The 17595-nt window shown below is 40.3% G+C and overlaps 1 protein-coding gene across 2 annotated transcripts in view; it reads left to right on the top strand.

Annotated features, from left to right (window-relative positions):
• The window catches only part of pnpla7 (patatin like phospholipase domain containing 7), a 126036-nt gene that overhangs the window by 82353 nt on the left and 26088 nt on the right, over positions 1-17595 (top strand). For both annotated transcript variants that reach the window (XM_062959070.1, XM_062959069.1), the window contains exons 26-28: positions 1133-1289; positions 12612-12728; positions 16117-16186. In XM_062959070.1, coding sequence (XP_062815140.1) covers positions 1133-1289; positions 12612-12728; positions 16117-16186 — 344 coding nt within the window. The remainder of the gene's footprint in view (positions 1-1132; positions 1290-12611; positions 12729-16116; positions 16187-17595) is intronic.

Raw genomic sequence — 17595 nt, 5'->3', positions numbered from 1 at the left:
GCCTCTAACAGACAAGAGTTCTTTCTCCCATCCTGGATCTTACACGGATATATAAACCCCTCTTGCCTAGTTTCCAACAGACCTCACAACCTCTGAGGACGCCTGCCATAGATGTGGGTGAAACGTTAGGAGAAAATGCTTCTGGAACACAGCCAGACAGCCCAAAAGACTCACAGCAACCCATTCATTATTATTGTGTTGTCGAAATCTTTCATGGCCAGAATCACTGGGTTGCTGTGAGTTTTTTTGGGCTGTATGGCTATGTTCCAGAAGCATTCTCTCCTGACGCTTCGCCCACATCTATGGCAGGCATCCTCAGAGGTGGTGAGGTCTGTTGGAAACTAAGCAAGCGGGGTTTATATATCTGGGGAAGGTCCAGGGTGGGAGAAAGAACTCTTTGTCTGTTGGAGGCAAGTGTGAATGTTGCAATTGGGCTTGATCAGCATTCAATGGCCTCGCAGTTTCAAAGCCTAGCTGCTTCCTGCCTGGGGATCTTTTGTTGGGAGGTGTTAGCTGGCCCTGATTATTTCCTGTCTGGAATTGCCCTGCTTCCAAAAGACATGTTGGGGGAAGGTGTGGATGTTGCCTTGATTAGCATTTGATTATTTGATAATATTTGATTAGAGTAGAATCTCACTTATCCAAGACTCGCTTATCCAAGGTTCTGGATTATCCAATGCATTTCAATATATCGTGATATTTTGGTGCTAAATTTGTAAATTCAGTAATGACAACAGTAATTTCCTGCCTGGTATCCCCCAGTTTCCAACAGACCTCACAGCCTCTGAGGATGCCTGCCATAGATGTGGGCGAAACGTCAGGAGAGAATGCTTCTGGAACATAACCACACAGCTGGGAAAACTCACAGCAACCCAGTTTCACTCAGTGTCTCTCTGTGCCATAATCCACGTTTTTGCTGAGATGTATAGCTTCGCACTTGTTTTGAAACATGGGCTCGACATTTTCGGAGTCCAGGAAGAAGAAACTCCCTGAGTCCATACATTTCAGGAATGTCAATCAAGGTGTTGTAAAGGGTGCAAATGAAAGTGTCGACGGCAATGATTGTGTTGATAATGTGCCTATTTCACAAGGGGCTTTTCTTCTCTCCCACTTTTCCATTCTTGTTCTCCAGTGGATGTTCCCAAGTGGGCGTCATCCGGGCCTTGAACGAAGTGGGCATCCCCGTGGACATGATTGGCGGCACCTCCATCGGGTCCTTCATGGGGGCCCTGTACGCCGAAGAGCGCAGCTACACCCAGATGCGGATCAAGGCCCGGCAGTGGGCAATGGTGAGCTTTCTATGGGGTGGACGGGACTAGTTAATACCCAAGCTCCATTTCAGTGGAGTCCCCTAGGTATGAAGCAGCCAGGCTTTGACGCTGCAAGGCTATTCAGTGGTAATCAAGTTGGCCAACAACTTAGTCCCCTAGGTATGAAGCAGCCAGGCTTTGAAGCTGCAAGGCTATTTAATGGTATTCAGGTTGGGTAACAATGGAGTCCCCTAGGTATGAAGCAGCCAGGGTTTGAAGTTGCGAGGCTATTCAGTGGTATTCAAGTTGGCCAACAATAGAGTCCCCTGGGTATGAAGCAGCCAGGGTTTGAAGTTGCGAGGCTATTCAGTGGTATTCAAGTTGGCCAACAATAGAGTCCCCTAGGTATGAAGCAGCCAGGGTTTGAAGTTGCGAGGCTATTCAGTGGTATTCAAGTTGGCCAACAATGGAGTCCCCTGGGTATGAAGCAGCCAGGCTTTGAAGCTGCAAGGCTATTCAATAGTATTCAAGTTGGCCAACAATGGAGTCCCCTGGGTATGAAGCAGCCAGGCTTTGAAGCTGCGAGGCTATTCAATGGTATTCAAGTTGGCCAACAATGGAGTCCCCTGGGTATGAAGCAGCCAGGCTTTGAAGCTGCAAGGCTATTCAATAGTATTCAAGTTGGCCAACAATAGAGTCCCCTGGGTATGAAGCAGCCAGGCTTTGAAGCTGCAAGGCTATTTAATAGTATTCAAGTTGGGTAACAATGGAATCCCCTGGGTATGAAGCAGCCAGGCTTTGAAGCTGCAAGGTCATTCCTTGGAAAGTGATGAGTATTGTGGCCAATTCTGGTGTGATTTGGCCCAGTGGTTTTGTTGTTAACTCGGTCCTAATTATGCACCTCACATTTCTATATTTATAGATAGATGTATCGAATGCCTTCAAAAGCAGAGCTCTGTGGTGGCCTTAAATAAGGCAATGCCTGTGCTGCAGAATCCAAAAGTAGGCCAGGCCTAAGCAGGGCAGCCAGGTAACTCCCAAAGGGAGCGTTTTGCCTCCTTCCTTGCTTATACCAGCTGTTTGGGTTCTCATTTCGCAGCATTTATTTGCCGAATGCACGCTCCCCGGAGCTTCTTTTGGCCCAGTCTGACGTCAATGGCTGTTATTTTGTGATAAACCATTTACCAGAGATTGTTCTTTTTTATTTCCATCTGCCGGGGCGATCACTCCTGCCCGAGCCAAACAAAGTCAGGGCGCTGAAAGGTTTCTTGCTTTCCTTTTATTTTCTTATCAAAGGATCTTAGCTTGCTAAATAAAGGAGCAATGTTTGCCAAAAAGAAATGGCGATTAGTTCAGAGACTACGGAAAGCATCTGTCTCTTTCTCCTCCTCCTTCTGTATTTCTTCTCTCCTAACATTTTCCCCTTCTTTCTTTTCTCACTCCACATGCTGCCATGTTGTGGTAGAAGTGATCGAGGTAAATCTTTGTCTCTAGTTAATGTTTGAACAAGCTTGTTATGATGATAAGGAAATGCGGGGTGGCATTGGATGGGCTCTTTCTTCCTCCCAAAATCTTAATAATAGTAATAATAATAGAACCTGCTTTGACTGAAGTCAAAAATCAGAAACTCCTCAAAGCACAGCAGACAAAAAACCAGTACAAGATAACCGCACTACAAACTAGAGCTGACAGCTGGCACAACAAAACATTGCATGGAAAGTTCCTTGACAAAATTGAAGGAAAAGCTGATAAGGAGAAGACCTGGCTGTGGCTCACGAATGGGACCCATTTCTAAGCCAAAGAGCCGGCGTTGTCCGTAGACACCTCCAAGGTCATGTGGCCGGCATGACTCCATGGAGCTCCGTTACCTTCCCGCTGGAGCGATACCTATTGATCTACTCACATTTGCATGTCTTTAAACTGCTAGGTTGGCAGAAGCTGGGGCTAACAGTGGGTGCTCATTCCACTCCCCGGATTCGAACCTGCGACCTTTTGGTCCACAAGTTCAGCAGCTCAGCGCTTTAACACACTGCGCCACTGGAGGCCCCATAATAATAATAAACAGGATTAATAATAATAATAATAATAATAATAATAATAATAATAATAAAAAGAAGCCATCAAAGAAGAAGAACATGTCAGGGAATCGTCACCCTGCCCAATTGATGAGTCAGGTCTCACCTTCTGCTCATCAGTCAGACCACTCAGGCAGCAGCGACAGTCGTAAATTATCTGCTGATCCCAGCGGTTCCAAAGGCTTTATTTACAAGTTATTTACAACACTAAATACCATCACTCTCTGGACACATGTTTCCTCGGCAAGGACAAAACATGGCGCTTCCTCTCGGCTTGCCGAGTCCGTTATCAGTGCAAGCAAGCACCTCCTTGCATTCCACAATTCATAACGAATGTTCCCTCCACATAGTTGAAACAGAAGTCTTGATCCATTGGCCCTCCGGTCAATCAATCAGAGCTAGCTGTAATTAACTCCTGGACTGCTGGAATGCTTGCCAGAACACATACACACAATCCAACAGCAACAATTGTTCGAACATTTCACACTATAACAACAAAAACACTAACAGAACATGCCCTGGCAGAATATGTAAAAGAAAGTGAAGAACCTGCTTTGATTGAAGTCAAAAATCAGAAATTCCTCAAAGCACAGCAGACAAAAAACCAGTACAAGAAAACCGCACTACAAACTAGAGCTACAGCTGGCACAACAAAACATTGCATGGAAAGTTCCTTGACAAATTTGAAGGAAAAGCTGATAAGAAGAAGACCTGGCCCTCGCTCACGAATGGGACCCTGAAGAAGGAGACAGAAGGCCTGATCCTTGCAGCCCAGGAGCAAGACATCAGAACAAAGGCAATTAATAATAATAATAATAATAATAATAATAATAATAATAATAATAATAATGATGGAAGACCTGGCTCTGGCTCACGAATGGGACCCTGAAGAAGGAGACAGAAGGCCTGATCCTTGCAGCCCAGGAGCAAGACATCAGAACAAAGGCAATTAATAATAATAATAATAATAATAATAATAATAATAATAATAATAATGGAAAACCTGGCTCTGGCTCACGAATGGGACCCTGAAGAAGGAGACAGAAGGCCTGATCCTTGCAGCCCAGGAGCAAGACATCAGAACAAAGGCAATCCAGGCCAAGATTGAAAAATCAGCTGATGACCCAAAATGCAGACTGTGCAAGGAAACCGATGAAACCATTGATCATCTCCTCAGCTGCTGTAAGAAAATCGCACAGACTGACTACAAACAGAGGCACAACTATGTGGCCCAAATGATTTTGTGATACGAAATCCAGCATATATATCTCGTTTGCTGTGTCATACTATGTCTTTGTGTCAATAATAATAACAACAACAATAATAATAATAGCAACTTAGCAATAGCAATAGTAAGTCCCGTACTATTCCAAATGAAAAAAAACAACAAAACCAACATTTCCTTTTTGCAATTTTTAAAAATCTTTTCAATTGATGAAGAGTTGAATCCGTGGCTAAGAGGAGCGACTGGAGTTCAGGAACTTGTATCGAAAGAAGGAGAGTTTCTTTGCACCAAAGCAGCCGGTGCCGAGCGAGATCCATCTTCTTGTCACTTAGAAGCGTTTCCTCTGTTTGATTTATCGAGTGCGAGGAAATTGGTTTCACAGGGACTTCTGAGCGAACCTTGTCAGGCTTGGCTTAATTGAGAAGAAAGAGAGAGAGGTCTGGAGGATGAAACGAGCGGCGACGGGCTCTTTCTCACTCTCTCTTTCCTCTCTTTTATCGCCTCCGAATCTTGATAGGCTTTTAGCATCTCTTTCTTCGGCCACGGTTGGACTACCAATCTCAAGTCAAAAAAAGGAACCCTCCAAAACCTGGATCAACTTATTCATGAGTCAATGTGAATACTGTATTATTATTATTGACACAACGACATAGTATGACACAGCAAAATATTATTATTCTTATTTTATTATGACACAGCAAACAAGATAGATATGCTGGATTTTGTATCACAAAACCACAAGTCGAACACTTCCCAGGACTGTGTGATGTATTATTATTATTATTATTATTATTATTATTATTATTATTATTATTATTATTTTATTGTATGACACAGCAAACAAAGATAGATATGCTGGATTTTGTATCACAAAACCACAAGTCGAACACTTCCCAAGCGTTCAGGACTGTGTGATGTATTATTATTATTATTATTATTATTATTATTATTATTATTATTATTATTATTTTATTGTATGACACAGCAAACAAAGATAGATATGCTGGATTTTGTATAACAAAACTACAAGTCGAACACTTCCCAAGTGTCTAGAACTGTGTGATGTTTATTATTATTATTATTTTATTATGACACAGCAAACAAGATAGATATGCTGGATTTTGTATCACAAAACCACAAGTCGAACACTTCTAAAGCATTTAGGACTGTGTGATGTATTATTATTATTATTATTATTATTATTATTATTATTATTATTATTATTATTTTATTGTATGACACAGCAAACAAGATAGACATGCTGGATTTCGTATCAGAAAATCACAAGTCGAACACTTCCCAAGTGTCTAGGACTGTGTGAGGTATTTTTGGATGATGTATTTTCGGATTATTATTATTATTATTATTATTATTATTATTATTATTATTATTATTATTATTTTATGACACAGCAAACAAGATAGACATGCTGCATTTCGTATCACAAAATCACAAGTCGAACACTTCCCAAGTGTCTAGGACTGTGTGAGGTATTTTTGGATGATGTATTTTCAGATTATTATTATTATTATTTTATTATGACACAGCAAACAAGATGTATTTTCGGATTATTATTATTATTATTATTATTATTATTATTATTATTTTATGACACAGCAAACAAGATAGACATGCTGCATTTCGTATCACAAAATCACAAGTCGAACACTTGCCAAGTGTCTAGGACTGTGTGAGGTATTTTTGGATGATGTATTTTCGGATTATTATTATTATTATTATTATTATTATTATTTTATTATGACACAGCAAACAAGATAGACATGCTGCATTTCGTATCACAAAATCACAAGTCGAACACTTCCCAAGTGTCTAGGACTGTGTGAGGTATTTTTGGATGATGTATGTTCGGATTATTATTATTATTATTTTATTATGACACAGCAAAGAAGATAGACATGCTGCATTTCGTATCACAAAATCACAAGTCGAACACTTCCCAAGTGTCTAGGACTATGTGATGTATTTTCGGATGATGCGTGCAGATCCCAGTCGGGTAGCCTTTTGCAGTTGGCAGATCGTTATTTTGTCAATGCCTGTTGTTGTTGTTGTTATTTGATACACAAGATAAGTATGCAGCAAATAAGATCCCTATGCTGGCTGTTGTATTGGATGACACGCCAAACACTTCCGAAATGTCTGGGACTGTACTATATGATGTATCGGCGAATAATGCGTACAGATCTGAGTAGGGCGATTGTTTATTATTATTATTATTATCATCATCATCATTATTAGTGTGGTTGAATTTACGGGCTGTATTTTGAAGTGTTCCCAAACCTAAAGTGCACTTCAGGACGCATTTGTGGCATGTGCTTTAACACTGCACAATCCTCCTTCGGACCTATGGGGTTTAAGCTCCAGCTGGAACAAAATGGACAAAAGCAAGGTTTCCGTGCCTCTTTCGGCCCGGCTTATCCAGTGTTTTGTTTTTTAGCCCTGAGCTGATGAGGCTTGATGGATGAATCTCAGTGACAACTGAGACCCCACAAAACAGAGATTCTGGAGGGGGAAAAAATGTCTCCATTTGTTATTGCATAATCCCTTCGACCTGGTTTCCGAGAGCCGAGAAGGGGAGGCCTGCTAAAAATACCCTAAAAGCCTTTTTCACCCGCAGTCATCCTTCAACTCGTTTCAGCAAAGACGGGGCAACAGGTGGGAGCGATTGGGCAAAGCGGGCCAAGACAAAAAGAGGCGACGCGAGGGCCAGGCCTTTCGGTGAGCTACGTGCCGGAAAGAAGCCAAAGTCCCACATCCCAGATAAAGTCGGGAACGGGCTGCAGTTGGGGTCCTGCTTCCGACACGTAATTGGCATCAATAGGTACAGGAAAGCTGCTGGATTGCAGGGAATGTGCCCGGCAGTGCCATCCTTGCTGCCACTTCCATTAGAAACTGGGCAACCAACAACAACAACTCTTTATTGATTAGTCAGTTTTGACCATACCCTGTTTCCCCGAAAATAAGACAGTGTCTAATAATAATAATAATAATAATAATAATAATAATAATAATAATAATAATTGTGCGGTTTTCTGGCATTGTATATTTTTGCCGCTTCTGTGACTGTTCATTTGGGTTTTGATGATTCCGTAGCCCACTTGTCGATGGATGTCCAGAATCAGCAGCATCCACCACGGTCCTTTTTATCCTGGGCGACGACCGAGCCAGTATAGACTTCGTTTGGGTTTGATTCTCCATAATGCTAATGGGTTAGGTGCTCTTGGTTGTGCTCCTCAGCTGAGGCCTCTCTGGCTTGGTTGGACCTGCCGGTAGTTACACTACCGCCAGCACAGCCCTCAGTCATCATTGGAGCAGGTAAGCCCCCCCACCACGTCAAGGAAGGAAAAGCTGATAAGGAGAAGACCTGGCTCTGGCTCACGAATGGGACCCTGAAGAAGGAGACAGAAGGCCTGATCCTTGCAGCCCAGGAGCAAGACATCAGGACAAAGGCCATTCAGGCCAAGATCGAAAAATCAGCTGATGACTCAAAATGCAGACTGTGCAAGGAAACCGACGAAACCATGGATCATATCCTCAGCTGCTGTAAGAAAATTGCACAGACAGACTACAAACAGAGGCACAACTATGTGGCCCAAATGATTCATTGGAACTTATGCCTCAAGTACCACCTCCCAGCAGCAAAGAACTGGTGGGATCACAAACCTGCAAAAGTATTGGAAAATGAGCACGCAAAGATACTGTGGGACTTCCGAATCCAGACCGACAAAGTTCTGGAACACAACACGCCAGACATCACAGTTGTGGAAAAGAACAAGGTTTGGATAATTGATGTCACCATCCCAGGTGACAGTCGCATTGATGAAAAACAACAGGAAAAACTCAGCCGCTCTCAGGACCTCAAGATCGAACTTCAAAGACTCTGGCAGAAACCAGTGCAGGTGGTCCCGGTGGTGATGGGCACATTGGGTGCCGTGCCAAAAGATCTCAGCCGGCATTTGGAAACAATAGACATTGACAAAATTACGATCTGCCAACTGCAAAAGGCCACCCTGCTGGGATCTGCGGGCATTATCCGAAAATACATCACACAGTCCTAGACACTTGGGAAGTGTTTGACTTGTGATTTTGTTAAACGAAATCCAGCATATCTATCTTGTTTGCTGTGTCATACAACGTCGTTGTGTCAATAATAATAATAATAATAATAATAATAATAATAATAATAATAACTTTATTTTTATACCCCGCCCCATCTCCCCGAAGGGACTCGGGGCGGCTTACATGGGGCCAGGCCCGATAAAGCAAACAAAACAGTAACAAAGCAATAAAACAATTATCCCAGTAAAAAACATCAACATCAATAAAAACAATCATTAAAATCAACAACAGTGTTAAAAACAGGAGACTAATTCGTAGATCCCAGGCAAAATGCAGAGTGATACGAAATGGGAAAAGGAAATTTCACAGTTGGACGAGAAAGTGTGGTATAAAATGGCAAGACAACAACAATGTTAATTAATTATATTAATTTTTGCTCCCAAAGATGCTCTAGGTCTTATTTTCAGGGGATGTCTTATTTTTCCACAAAGAAGAATTCACATTTATGGTTGAATTGTTTAAAAATGAAAATGTATTATCTACTGTACAGTAGTTGTCATCACAAACCAGCATAACCAAACTGTGAATCCTTTCAAGAATTTCTGTATTATATTTTATTGTTATACTGTTTTTAAATTACTGTTTTAAATTTCTGTTTGTATGTAAATTTATGTTGTTGCTGGGCTGTGGTGCAGGCGGGAGAGCAAGCCAGTGCAATTAACTGCAATGAATCACTCTGACCAGGAGGTCATGAGTTCGAGGCCCGCTCGGAGCCTATGTTTGTCTTGTCTTTGTTCTATGTTAAAAGGCATTGAATGTTTGCCTATATGTGTAATGTGATCCGCCCTGAGTCCCCTTCAGGATGAGAAAGAATTATAATTTTATATTTATATTACATGCAATATTACTAATAATACTGCGATATAGTTGTATAATATAATGTATGTATATATACTTGTAAACCGCCCTGAGTCCCCTTTGGGGTGAGAAGGGCGGTATATAAATGTCGCAAATAAATAAATAAATAAATAAAACTGCTGTAAGTAAATAAATAAATAAATAAATAAATAAGCTGCCCTGAGTCCCTTCTGGGAGATGGAGGTGGGATACAAGAAAAGTTATTATTATATTATTACTATTTCTTGTTACTACCTTTATTTCCATGTACAACAATCTATGGTACAGTAGAGTCTCACTTATCCAACGTAAACGGGCCGGCAGAATGTTGGATAAGCGAATATATTGGATAATAAGGAGGCATTAAGGAAAATCCTATTAAACATCAAATTAGGTTATGATTTTACAAATGAAGCACCAAAAATCATGTTAGACAACAAATTTGGCAGAAAAAGTAGTTCAATACGCAGTAATGCTATGTAGTAATTACTGTATTTATTAATTTAGCACCAAAATATCATGATATATTGAAAACATTGACTACAAAAATGCGTTGGATAATCCAGAACGTTGGATAAGCGAGTGTTGGATAAGTGAGACTCTCCTGTATGTACATTTACCGATCCTGCATGCTTCCAAACAAAAACTTTACTAGGTCTTACTTTCGGGGGAAGCCTTATATTTAGCAATTCAGCAAAACCTCTACTAGGTCTTATTTTCTGGGGATGTCTTATTTTCAGGGAAACAGGGTATCAAAACATGTAAAACATACAAAACCTACACCCTTACCCATACATACAGTAAAATCATGTAAAACGGTAAAACCATGTAAAAACAAGGCATCCTGGCCTACTAGCCTACCAACCCACTCCTTGGTAGTTGTACAAGTACAGAATAAAAAGATTAAAATTAAGATTAATTATTCCCTTAAGGTAAGGTTTAAGCGGGGGCAAGGGTAAGTAAAACTAGTGGCTTGTCCATAGTAAATTTTAAATTTGGAATTTGTTATTGGCATTATTATCACAGCTGTCCGCTTCCATCTTCTCGCGGATGGCTAGCGCTTTTTGCGTTAAAAGGGTCAGTTTTAAAATAGAGTTTTTTTCTGAACCCCGTAGAAGGATGTGCAGTTTCTCCTTATTCTCTAAATGAGTGTGGTTCTCAAGCAGAGGCTCTAAATAGAGAGATCGAATCCTGTTGTAATCGGGGCATTTTAAGAAAAAGTGTTCTGAGTCCTCCACTTCTGCAACAACCTCACGACACCCACAGGTTCTCTTTGTATAAGGGATATTCTGGCGTCTACCTAGCTTAGACTTAATGTCGAGTTGCTCAGATCTAGCCCGGGTAAAAAGTTTTCTAATATATAATGGAAGAGTCAAGAAAATGTAGGTTTCCATGCCCACATTGCATTTAAATTTGGCCAGCTATGGAGTGTCTCTAGCTTGTGCTATGATCATAAGGTCATTTTGTGCCGCAGTGTCAAGGGCTCTTTGGTAAACAATTGAGCAACCCTTTCCCAAAAGGCCCACATCATGGAACAAATTCTCTTACGTATTGTTGAAAGCTTTCACAGCTAGTATCACTGGAGTGTTGTGTGATTTCTGGGCTGTATGGCCAATGCGTTCTATGGTAATGTAATTTTATTGGTATCTATTTTTATTTCTGAAATTTACCACCCTCGGCTTATACTGGAGTCAATGTTTTCCCAGTTTTTTTGTGGTCAAATTAGGTGCCTCGGCTTATATTCAGGTCGGCTTATACTCAAGTCTATACGGTAATGTAATTTTATCGGTATCTATTTTTATTTCTGAAATTTACCACCCTCGGCTTTTACTGGAGTCAATGTTTTCCCAGTTTTTTTGTGGTCAAATTAGGTGCCTCGGCTTATATTTGGGTCGGCTTATACTCAAGTCTATACTCTAATGTAATTTTATTGGTATCTATTTTTATTTCTGAAATTTACCAGTCTCGGTTTATACTGGAGTCAATGTTTTCCCAGTTTTTTTGTGATAACATTGGGTGCCTCGGCTTATATTCGGGTCTGCTTGTACTCGAGTTTATACGGTAATGTAATTTTATTGGTATCTATTTTTATTTCTGAAATTTACCACTCTCGGCTTATACTGGAGTCAATGTTTTCCCAGGTTTTTTTTGTGGTCAAATTAGGTGCCTCGGCTTATATTCGGGTCGGCTTATACTCGAGTTTATACGGTAATGTAATTTTATTGGTATCTATTTTTATTTCTGAAATTTACCACCCTCAGCTTATACTGGAGTCAATGTTTTCCCAGTTTTTTTGTGGTCAAATTAGGTGCCTCGGCTTATATTCAGGTCGGCTTATACTCGAGTCTATACGGTAATGTAATTTTATCGGTATCTATTTTTATTTCTGAAATTTACCAGTCTCGGCTTATACTGGAGTCAATGTTTTCCCAATTTTTTTGTGGTAAAATTAGGTGCCTCGGCTTATATTTGGGTCGGCTTATACTCAAGTCTATACGCTAATGTAATTTTATTGGTATCTATTTTTATTTCTGAAATTTACCAGTCTCGGCTTATACTGGAGTCAGTGTTTTCCCAGTTTTTTTGTGATAACATTGGGTGCCTCGGCTTATATTCGGGTCTGCTTGTACTCGAGTTTATACGGTAATGTAATTTTATTGGTATCTATTTTTATTTCTGAAATTTACCGCTTTCGGCTTATACTGGAGTCAATGTTTTCCCAGGTTTTTTTGTGATCAAATTAGGTGCCTCGGCTTATATTCGGGTCGGCTTATACTCGAGTTTATACGGTAATGTAATTTTATTGGTATCTGTTTTTATTTCTGAAATTTACCAGTCTTGGCTTATATTGGAGTCAATGTTTTCCCAGGTTTTTTTTGTGGTCAAATTAGGTGCCTCGGCTTATATTCGGGTCGGCTTATACTCGAGTTTATACGGTAATGTAATTTTATTGGTATCTGTTTTTATTTCTGAAATTTACCAGTCTTGGCTTATACTGGAGTCAATGTTTACCCAGTTTTTTTTGTGATAAAATTGGGTGCCTCGGCTTATATTCGGGTCGGCTTATATGGTATATTTCTTTTTCAGAACATGAATTCCGTCTTCAAAACGGTCCTCGACCTGACCTACCCCATCACCTCCATGTTCTCCGGGGCCTCCTTTAACAACAGCGTCTGCGACATCTTCAAAGACAAACAGATTGAGGTGAGTTTTGGGCAAAATGAATAAAGGCTGTTAAGGATTTGTTTATCTTATGGCTGTTCCCCTGGCAGATTATGTGGCTGGCATTGTTGCTTGAGCCTTCCCAGCTCTGATCCTTTCTATATTTGTCGGAGGGAATCCTATAAAATCTTGGCACAGCTTTATTAAAAGGGGACTTAGTTTCAACAGGCAGATGTGGGGTTTAACTCTTTTCAGCCCAGACTGATTTGTGAATGACCCAACTCCTTAATAATAATAATAATAATAATAATAATAATAATAATAATAATAATAATAATAATAATAATAATGGAACTTATGCCTCAAGTACCACCTCCCAGCAGCAAAGAACTGGTGGGATCACAAACCTGCAAAAGTATTGGAAAATGAGCACGCAAAGATACTGTGGGACTTCCGAATCCAGACTGACAAAGTTCTGGAACACAACACACCAGACATCACAGTTGTGGAAAAGAACAAGGTTTGGATCATTGATGTCGCCATCCCAGGTGACAGTCGCATAGATGAAAAACAACAGGAAAAACTCAGCCGCTCTCAGGACCTCAAGATTGAACTTCAAAGACTCTGGCAGAAACCAGTGCAGGTGGTCCCGGTGGTGATGGGCACATTGGGTGCCATGCCAAAAGATCTCAGCCGGCATTTGGAAACAATAGACATTGACAAAATTACGATCTGCCAACTGCAAAAGGCCACCCTGCTGGGATCTGCACGCATCATCCGAAAATACATCACACAGTCCTAGACACTTGGGAAGTGTTCGACTTGTGGTTTTGTGAAACGAAATCCAGCATGTCTATCTTGTTTGCTGTGTCATACAACATCGTTGTGTCAATAATAATAATCATAATAATAATAATAATAATAATAATAATAATAATAATAATAAACCACACAGTCCTAGACACTTGGGAAGTGTTCGACTTATGATTTTGTGATACGAAATCCAACATATATATCCCATTTGTTGTGTCATACTATGTCTTTGTGTCACTAATAATAATAATAATAATAGTACATCACACAGTCCTAGACACTTCAGAAGTGTTCGACTTGTGATTTTGTGATACGAAATCCAACATATATATCTTGTTTGCTGTGTCATACTATGTCTTTGTGTCAATAATTTGTGAATGACCCAATTCCTGAATAATAATAATAATAATAATAATAATAATAATAATAATAATAATACACCACACAGTCCTAGACACTTGGGAAGTGTTCGACTTGTGATTTTGTGATACGAAACCCATACCATTGATGATACCCCTCCCCAGGAACCCATACCATTGATGTTGATGTTGATGTTGATGATGATGATGATGTTGTTGTTGTTGTTGTTGTTGTTGTTGTTGTTGTTTCTCCCTTCTCTGCCAAAGAGGGTTGGTGCCTCACCAAACTATAACTCCGAGGAATCCATACCATTGTTGTTGATGTTGTTGTTGTTGTTTTTTCTCCCTTTTCTGCCAAAGAGGGTTGGTGCCTCACCAAACTATAAGTCCCAGGAACCCATGCCATTGTTGTTGTTGTTGTTGTTGTTTCTCTCCCTTCTCTGCCAAAGAGGGTTGGTGCCTCACCAAACTATAAGTCCCAGGAACCCATACCGTTGTTGTTGTTGTTGTTGTTGTTTCTCTCCCTTCTCTGCCAAAGAGGGTTGGTGCCTCACCAAACTATAAGTCCCAGGAACCCATACCGTTGTTGTTGTTGTTGTTGTTGTTGTTGTTGTTTCTCTCCCTTCTCTGCCAAAGAGGGTTGGTGCCTCACCAAACTATAACTCCCAGGAACCCATACCGTTGTTGTTGTTGTTGTTGTTGTTGTTGTTGTTGTTGTTGTTGTTTCTCTCCCTTCTCTGCCAAAGAGGGTTGGTGCCTCACCAAACTATAACTCCCAGGAACCCATACCGTTGTTGTTGTTGTTGTTTCTCCCTTTTCTGCCAAAGAGGGTTGGTGCCTCACCAAACTATAACTCCCAGGAACCCATACCATTGTTGTTGTTGTTGTTGTTGTTGTTTCTCCCTTTTCTGCCAAATAGGGTTGGTGCCTCACCAAACTATAACTCCCAGGAACCCATACCATTGTTGTTGTTGTTGTTGCTGTTGTTGTTTCTCCCTTCTCTGCCAAAGAAGATCAATGCCTCACCAAACTATAACTCCCAGGAACCCATACCATTGTTGTTGTTGTTTCTCCCTTCTCTGCCAAAGAAGGTTGGTGCCTCACCAAACTATAACTCCCAGGAACCCATACCGTTGTTGTTGTTGTTGTTGTTTCTCCCTTCTCTGCCAAAGAAGATCAATGCCTCACCAAACTATAACTCCCAGGAACCCATACCGTTGTTGTTGTTGTTGTTGTTGTTGTTTCTCCCTTTTCTGCCAAAGAGGGTTGGTTACTCACCAAACTATAACTCCCAGGAACCCATACCATTGTTGTTGTTGTTGTTGTTGTTGTTGTTGTTGTTTCTCCCTTTTCTGCCAAAGAGGGTTGGTGCCTCACCAAATTATAACTCCCAGGAACCCATACCATTGTTGTTGTTGTTGTTGTTGTTGTTGTTGTTTCTCCCTTTTCTGCCAAATAGGGTTGGTGCCCCACCAAACTATAACTCCCAGGAACCCATACCATTGTTGTTGTTGTTGTTGTTGTTGTTGTTGTTGTTGTTGTTGTTTCTCCCTTTTCTGCCAAAGAGGGTTGGTGCCTCACCAAATTATAACTCCCAGGAACCCATACCATTGTTGTTGTTGTTGTTGTTGTTGTTGTTGTTTCTCCCTTTTCTGCCAAATAGGGTTGGTGCCCCACCAAACTATAACTCCCAGGAACCCATACCATTGTTGTTGTTGTTGTTGTTGTTGTTGTTGTTGTTGTTTCTCCCTTTTCTGCCAAAGAGGGTTGGTGCCTCACCAAATTATAACTCCCAGGAACCCATACCATTGTTGTTGTTGTTGTTGTTGTTGTTGTTGTTGTTTCTCCCTTTTCTGCCAAATAGGGTTGGTGCCCCACCAAACTATAACTCCCAGGAACCCATACCATTGTTGTTGTTGTTGTTGTTGTTGTTGTTGTTGTTTCTCCCTTTTCTGCCAAATAGGGTTGGTGCCCCACCAAACTATAACTCCCAGGAACCCATACCATTGTTGTTGTTGTTGTTGTTGTTGTTGTTGTTGTTTCTCCCTTTTCTGCCAAATAGGGTTGGTGCCCCACCAAACTATAACTCCCAGGAACCCATACCATTGTTGTTGTTGTTGCTGTTGTTTTTTCTCCCTTCTCTGCCAAAGAAGGTCAATGCCTCACCAAACTATAACTCCCAGGAACCCATACCGTTGTTGTTGTTGTTGTTAATAATAATTGAAGAATTGGTTCAACATATGCTTTCGATTTTGCAGGATCTGTGGATCCCTTACTTCATCATCACGACAGACATCACCGCCTCGGCCATGAGAGTCCACACAGATGGTAAGTGGGTCAATAAAGGTGGACACAACAGACCCGGGTTGTGCTTCCAGCATCCCTTTAAGCTGGGAGTGTCCAAACTTTTTGCAAAGACGGCCAGATTTGGTGTGAAAATGGGTGGGGACCGACCATTCAGCCTGTCATTTTTTTAAAAACCATTAACATTACATGCAAATCAACAATTTTATGAAATTTTTATTGCAAATAACATATTTTTCCAATGTGTCGTGGAAGGCTTTCATGACTGGAATTACTGGGTTGCGGTGAGTTTGCAGCGCTGTGTGGCCATGTTCCAGAAGCATTCTCTCTCTGTGTTTTAGATGGATTAAGAATTACCTGGTTTTCTCTGTAATAGGCAGCAAGACCACCTAAAGCTTCTGAGAGCTTCTGTTCAACCATTTCAAAGTTCCCTGCTTGAGTGGTGATAGCTGTGTCATACTCTGTCTTTGCGTCAATAATAATAATAATAATAATAATAATAATAATATTAATACATCACACAATCCTAAACACTTGGGAAGTGTTTGACTTGTGATATGAAATCCAGCATATATGTCTAGTTTGCTGTGTCATACTATGTCTTTGTGTCAATATAATAATAATAATAATATAGTTTTTTGGAGCAATACAGTCTTTGTCTGATTTTATGGTGACCATGCGTTGCTGTGGCTTATGGGAATGCTTTGCTGGCCAGGTGGAATAGCAATGAATAGCCTTACAGCCTCAAAAGCCTGAACCCTGGCTGTACCCCGGTGCCATTGTGGTTGCTAGGAGACAAAGTGGGCGGGGCCTAAAGGGGCCAGGGCCTACCCTTCTGACCAGCAGCCAGGGATGAAAACAGCTCTTCCTCATTTTCTAATTTGGACTTTATTTTCCAGCTTTTTTGTTTGAAATACATAGATTGGATGACTGTGTCTTTTGTGGCCGAATTTGGTGTGATTTGGTTCAGTGGTTTTGTTGTTTACTCAGTCCTACAAACGAACAGTACATTGTTATCTACTGTATATACTCGAGTATAAACCTAGTTTTTCAGCCCTTTTTTTAAGACTGAAAAAGGCCCCCTCGGCTTATACTCGGGTGAGGGTCCTGGTTGGCTTATATTTAGGTCAGCTTATACTCAAGAATACTGTATATGGAACATTTATTATTTTTCTCTATTATTATTGGTATTATTACATTTATTATTTTTCTCTATTATTGTTGCTACTATTACATTTATTTTCCTCTATTATTTTATTGTATGACACAGCAAACAAGATAGATATGCTGGATTTCGTATAATACTCTATTAATAATAATAATAATAATAATAATAATAATAATAATAATAATACATTTATTATTTCACTCTGATCTTATTATTTTTATTATTATTGCATTTATTATTTTACTCTATTTATTATTACTTGTAT

This window comes from Anolis carolinensis, unplaced genomic scaffold, assembly GCF_035594765.1.
Source record: "Anolis carolinensis isolate JA03-04 unplaced genomic scaffold, rAnoCar3.1.pri scaffold_7, whole genome shotgun sequence".
Classification (NCBI taxonomy): domain Eukaryota; kingdom Metazoa; phylum Chordata; class Lepidosauria; order Squamata; family Dactyloidae; genus Anolis; species Anolis carolinensis.
Note: the sequence above shows the minus strand (reverse complement) of the source record. Positions and strands in the feature narration are given on the sequence as shown.